The sequence below is a fragment of the Pocillopora damicornis genome, chromosome 6 (assembly GCF_964200805.1).
Source record: "Pocillopora damicornis chromosome 6, jaPocDami1.2, whole genome shotgun sequence".
Taxonomy (NCBI): Eukaryota; Metazoa; Cnidaria; class Anthozoa; order Scleractinia; family Pocilloporidae; genus Pocillopora; species Pocillopora damicornis.
In genome coordinates this window covers 7,051,131-7,057,551 of record NC_142675.1, presented here as the reverse complement: position 1 = coordinate 7,057,551, position 6,421 = coordinate 7,051,131, and the positions used below count along the sequence as shown (strand labels likewise).

At 37.7% G+C, this 6,421-nt stretch overlaps 1 protein-coding gene across 1 annotated transcript; it reads right to left on the bottom strand.

Moving 5' to 3' along the window:
• Positions 1–3,431: 3,431 nt before the first annotated feature.
• Positions 3,432–5,328, bottom strand: LOC149043690 (tyrosine-protein kinase receptor Tie-1-like). Its single transcript, XM_089210110.1, has 4 exons — positions 5,281–5,328; positions 4,970–5,040; positions 3,905–4,004; positions 3,432–3,497 (listed from the first exon to the last, which is right to left on the bottom strand). Exons 1-4 carry the CDS (start codon positions 5,326–5,328, stop codon positions 3,432–3,434), a joined length of 285 nt encoding a protein of 94 aa, XP_089066236.1.
• Positions 5,329–6,421: the final 1,093 nt, after the last annotated feature.

The window sequence follows — 6,421 nt, the reverse complement described above, 5'->3', positions numbered from 1 at the left end:
AGTAGTTAAAAACTGCTTCAATTATGAAACTTGGATTGTTCTGAACTTTTTGCAAGAGTGCTATTCCGTGATTCACTTCATACCACCTCTTGCTACAGGTCACGCATGTTGACAAGACACGCACGGCAGATTTCTAATAGCATTTTATTGCCAAAACTACTGACGAGTGATGCGTTCGTCTTCTTACGTTTTTAAAATTTTTAAAGGCCGGAATCTTCCCCTTCCCCCCCTCCCAAACCCCCGCCCCCCCCCCCACCCCTTTAAAACACGACCAGAAACTCTCAACTTCGACGCTCGTAGTTGCCACTTAATCCCAATCAAAACCTCCCTCCTTCTGATTACTAATTGTTGGAGTCTGATCAGCAAAGCTAAACTGTAAACCAAGCCTTTAGGTCTGTTCCTTTGACGTCTCCATCATCAACCCGTCCAAAGACTAACTAGGCGAGAAGGACTGACCTAGATGGACCTGATCAGAATATTGTACGCAACACATGGACAGAGAGTCGGATGGTCCTGCGGGGATTAAAGAAAGGAACTCTGCGACTGATTTTAAATTAATGCTCTCAAATATATTTTTAAGCTGACGCCTACAAAGGAAAAGCATAAAGTTTTCAAAATAAATACTTCATAAAGCTCTACTAAAGAATTATTGACCTTATTCCTATAACTTGAAATTTATCTGTGCAAGCTCAAATAGTGAAGATAAAATCTGAATTGAACCCTGAGTCAAACACTCAGAAAGACTAGCTTCATGTTGTACAAAAATTCAAATTGGTTAGCGTCTTGTTGACTTTGATTGCTTCAGCAATAGATGTAGCGCCGGCTTCACTCATCCCATTGTCAGACAAATCCAAATTGGTTAGCGTCTTGTTGACACCACTGCTACACAAATTTAAATTGGTTAGCGTCTTGTTGACTTTGATTGCCTCAGCAATAGACGTAGCGCCGGCTTCACTCATACCACTGTAATATAAATTCAAATCGGTCAGATTCAAGCAAGTTCCAAAAGAATTTGCTAACCGTGAATGAAAATCACTCTTTTGTCTTTCACATTCGTTAATGGCCTCCAATACAACTTTTAAACCACTGCCTTCATTTCGTTGACTTCATTTGTTAAACCCTGTACAAGAGCCACGACTTGTTCACCGCATTTCATGGCTAAAATTCCGCACGAAAACAAAAGTACCTCTTCAAGTTTAACAAAATACCTTGGATCGGAAACTTGTTCGAAGAATGCTGCAAAGAAATCTAGATGCAAATTTAAGAGAGATGCCTCAGCGAAACATTTTCATTTCCGTAACGATAAAGGTGATTTAAAAGGCTTCCAAACAAACTTTGAAACATTATTTTTACAAGTATCTGTCACAATCTGACACCTGTCAATTAGAGAGCGCGCAAGAAAAAAAAAGCGTAGGAACATTTGAAAACCAACAGAACTAGTTTGGCAAGGACTGTTACGACAATGTTTTCTTCAAAATCAGTTAATGATCTAACGGAAAGTATTATTCACTCTCATCCTCGACCATTCATTCATGTACGAAGATTTACCTCTGTTCATGAAGTAAACGGCGAGGAAAGTAATTGTGAGTAAATTCAATTTTTTTATTTTGAAGTTGTGAGAGTTTGCTCGTTTGTTTGCTGTAATGGCGTGTTTAACTCTGATCTTTCCTTCACAAAAACTAAATTCGAACGGCACACTCCAACGAGACACAAGGGAATGTAATGCGGCCTTTTCTCAAAAAATTCCTTCAATTTCTGTTGTGCAATTTAAGGTACAAATGTCCAAATTGAACGGAATTGGAAAGACTCACCAGGAGCGTATATTTGTTGTAGAACTTAAATTAAAACTTCGCTCGCTCTTTCACTATGAACAAATTGCTCGAGAAAATTCAGATATTAAATGAATGCAAGTTCCATCGTTCAGTTTAACTGTAACCAAATACCTCACGTTTCAACTTTCTGGGTACTTTTTGTGAACGATTAAAATTAATTGCAGACGGTTTTTAGGCCGCTTGTCAACCAACGTAATGACACTATTGTTTATACAAATTCATTCTGAAACCAATATTTTTCTGTCAACCAAAGTGATTTGATAGAGAGAAAAGAGAGGATTCATAAGTTATTTATCGGCTTGAGGTAGTGACCGACGTGTTTGCTTAAAAAATACTGCCCAGCCGGAAAACGAGGTATATTTATGAAAAATGACAACGAAAGTTGGGATGTACTCGGCGACTCACGAAAGCGTTACCGTGGCCCGTGGGCAGAGATAGGAAAATACTGACCGGGTAAAGAACCAATCAGATTGCAAGATTCGTTACCGTGCCCTCTAAAAAAACAATAAAGTGCACATATTATAATAAGTATATACAGTAATTGTACGAAAGACAAAGGTTCTTTGATTGCGGCCTACATCCATTTCCTAAGCAAGACCACTGAATTAAAAAAAGTAAGGACTTGGAGTCATTAGCCGGTTCTAGGCGTTCAGTTGGTGAAACAGAACGAAATAAATGAACTGCGCGATAATAAAGCAAAACAGTACGCGACCGACCCACCCCTCCCCCCTTTTTTTCACTCTGCTGCTATCATCGCATCATTTATCATAACGCTTTGCATTTATCAGGAAATGTACGTGAAACAATAAGTGGTCTTATCCAAGAAAATACTCTGGACGCCGGTAATAGCAATTTACACTGTACGTCCCGTTACCAATCCATTTATTTCCTCTTTCGTGACAAAGCGCAGTTTACTTGACGATAACTACCAATAATTCCCAGAAATGTTAGGAAAAGCCATTTCCCTCTAGGAAAAAATCTTCAAAATTCTATATGGAATTTCAGAAAATTCATTTTTCAAAGCTAAGACGACTGCACAAGTAATGTGCCAAGTATAATTTTTATTAGGATAACGTAATTTTTAATTAATAATACTTTCAGTGTAAAAGTATTTCGAGTTGGTATCGCAGGTAAATGCGGTTTTAGGGAACGCAGCTTATGCGCCGGATAGCTTTCCTAAAACCAAGCGGGTTTTGCGGCAAAACAATTTTTTTAGCAATTTACTAAAACTGTAGACAACTACGGCACACAGAACGAGATCTCATCAATCTAGTTAATTGGATATTATCCGCACTGTCCTGTATTTCAGAATTGAGTCAGAAAATAAACTGAACTCCAACCCTTGTGTCGAGCATACGTGTACGTGCTAAACATGTTAAAGAGAAAATGAGAGTATACTTTATCGGTAAACTAATAAAAGCGTTACAGCGTTTAAGAATATAAAATTAATTGAGTTATAACGTTCCAGGCTAATTGCTTCACACAAAATGGCTTTTTGTACCAAGTAAGCGTGTGAGGAAGAAGTGATTCAGCCCTGAAACTGGTTTTGGCAAACTGTTCAAACTGTTAGCCAGTCATATACCGCGGAAATCTATCTAATTACACTATTAAATCCTCGACGTTTGCATACAACTTCTTGTCGTACATTGTCATGTTGATCAGCTTCTGCAGAAAAGAATAATATAATAATCAGCATCATTAAAAAAGTGTTCCTCTTACGTTATAAACGTTTATCCTCACAAGTGGCCAGTTTTTCACACCAAAACAAATTCAAGAAAGTATTTTATGGTGTCGTTTGCTACTCTTTGTGCGTCTCAATACAATTTTGCAATAATCCTACGATCTTTTAAATAACCATAATGAGTCAATTGTCGTTGGGACATTCTAGTTCGCTTCCTCCTTGTTTTTCGTGGAGTGCTAGCTTCAGTGACATAACAAGAAGATGCAATCCCAACTTCGTAAAAATTACGCTATCTAAGCTAAACGCTATTAAGTTTAAAACCCTAATTAGCTAAGCCTAAGCTAGTCGGTCTAACGTGAAAAGAAACTTTCATGTTAAAGAAAATTCTCACCTTGTGTAGGGTTTCCATGTCCTTAAGCTCATTTTTCAATTCAGTAAAGGTTGGTCTCGCATCTGGGTCATTCTTCCAGCACTTCATCATAATCTTATACCTGGTATTGTTCAAATGATCTGTTAGAGATTTAAAGAACGTTTCCTTGTAGGATGAGAGAAAACGAATTGAAAAAACACTTACAATTCTTCATCGACGTGTTGTGGTTTAGGCATCCTGTATCCATCCTGGAGTAAGTTTGCAATTTTTCTTCCATCCATTCATGGGTAAGGTGAACCACCTGGAAGAGCCATAAGACCATCGAAATATAAATGTGACAAAAAAACGACCTTTACTGAAACACCACCCATGTAGTTTGAAGGTCATTACGTTTGTCTAACTGAACACGTTACATTGCTTAATTGAACATGGTATATAGCAAAAAACACCTACAGGGTCTTATAAATCTCCATTCGATGTTACCTATGGTAAAAATCTCGTACAGCAAAACTCTATAACTCCATCTGCAGAAAGACAAATCAAACAAATATATATTGGGTGACTGAAGACATTAACATTTTATACGACAACTAAAGTATATGTATTCTTTTACAAAGCATAGAATTCATGTCCTGATTAAAAATGATAAAACTTAGAGAAAGATGTTTTTCGTCTTGTCACGATTGTGAGACGAAGGAAAAATTTTGAGTCCCCACGAGGAATTGAACCTCAGACCTTCGGATTCCACGCTCCGATTCTTTTTCTTATTTTTATTTACAAACATGACTCTATCGACATTGCTGATCCTTGCAGTATGCAGGACGCGTGTCATATGAACTAAGTAATAAATCTGACTCACCGTAGAGTCTTTGTGGCTCTGTGGTATGAGCATCGGAGTGCGGAATCCGATGGTCTGAGGTTCGATTCCTCATGGGGAGTGAAGAATATTTTCATTGTCCAACGCTCGTGAGAGGATGAAAAACATCTTTCTCTATATCATTACCGAGCCCAAAACTTACCCTCTCTCTTATTCTATTGGTGAAACTTGTTGGAAAATTGCTACGGGTAATAATCGGGTATACTTACACATCACTTTTCGTGGTATATTTACCATACATCAAGGCCTCATAAGCTGTCCACTTCACGGGAAGACGGCCCTAAAGATTTCGAATATCACTTTTTGAAACGGCCAAAAAATTATGGGAAGCCACCGGTCAAAGACAGTGATATTTAAAACTACACTCGTATACGCATGGCTAATATTTTCATTAAGGTCCCATCCAAGGATTTTGTGATCGAAATCGGGAGTATATCAGCTTTAACAGAACTATGGTGTGAAAGATCACTAAACTGAACGATATGTAGCACCACCCCCACCTCCCCTCTTTCTTAATTACCTTAGTCTTTCGTTCATAAATATTTTCCTGCTGCACATCTCTGGCCATTCCGAAGTCTGTCACTTTACACGTTTCCTTTTGTCCAACCAACACATTACGAGCCGCAAGGTCTCGGTGAATGATCTAAGGAAGCATTGATCCGAGAGCAAATATTAGCGATTCCAGAAGAAAAAGAACTGAAATGAAATGGTTCAGATAGGAAAATAGAAATATCCAGCGACATAATATGGTGTGTGTATTTCTCTTTATTCCAGATGGCAGAAAATTAAAATTACTATAATCGCTGTTCCATATTCCAAAGAGAAGCAAACCTCTTTATTTCTGCAATTCATAATTATTACATAGAAGGCTTATCTGAAGATTTTATTCGAAGCAGGGTTCTGTAATGTAGCATTTTAGCAACCAAAGACGAATTTTTTAATTTCAAGTTTTGATTCCTTTTCTTTCTTGTCACTAAAATGAATATTCGTTGTACACTCAGTTTAGGCTGAATTAAAGATCCTATTCATTCACGTCTCTGCCTTTGCCTACACGAGAAAAACCCAGATATTTTATTTCGATGAGGTACACTTGCAACGATGCACAAATATCGCCATTCGCACACTGAAATACAACTTAGGTGATGACGTCAAAATTGGTAGGGTTCCTGGCCCTAAAGAAATAGCCTCAACAAGACGGTAAGAATACGTTTGCATATCCCGGGCGTGATCTTGTGAAGACGTATTATTCTATGCAAGACATAGCTTAACATGACGATACACCTTACAAGAAGGTTTTAGAATTGTTTTTCTTTGATGCCTTTTTAATTAACTTACAGATTTTGAGGATAAATAACTCATTCCATCAGCAATTTGCCAAGCAAACTTCATCAGCTGCTGTGACGTCAGATTTGTTTGTGGTTTGATATCCGGGTCTTTGAAGTAAGTGTCTTTTAATCCACGGCTCTTTCTCAGGTAACCCAGCAGATCCCCAAAAGGCACGTACTCAATCAAAACCAGTAACTGTTCTGAAGAAATTAAACAGTTTCATTTAGTTATTTCTCTCTCTAAAAAAATTAGCAATAAGTAAAATAAATAAAAAGCAGTCAGGGTCACGAAAACAAGATGTAGTTTTACAATGAAAAGCTGGAAAACTTTGTAAC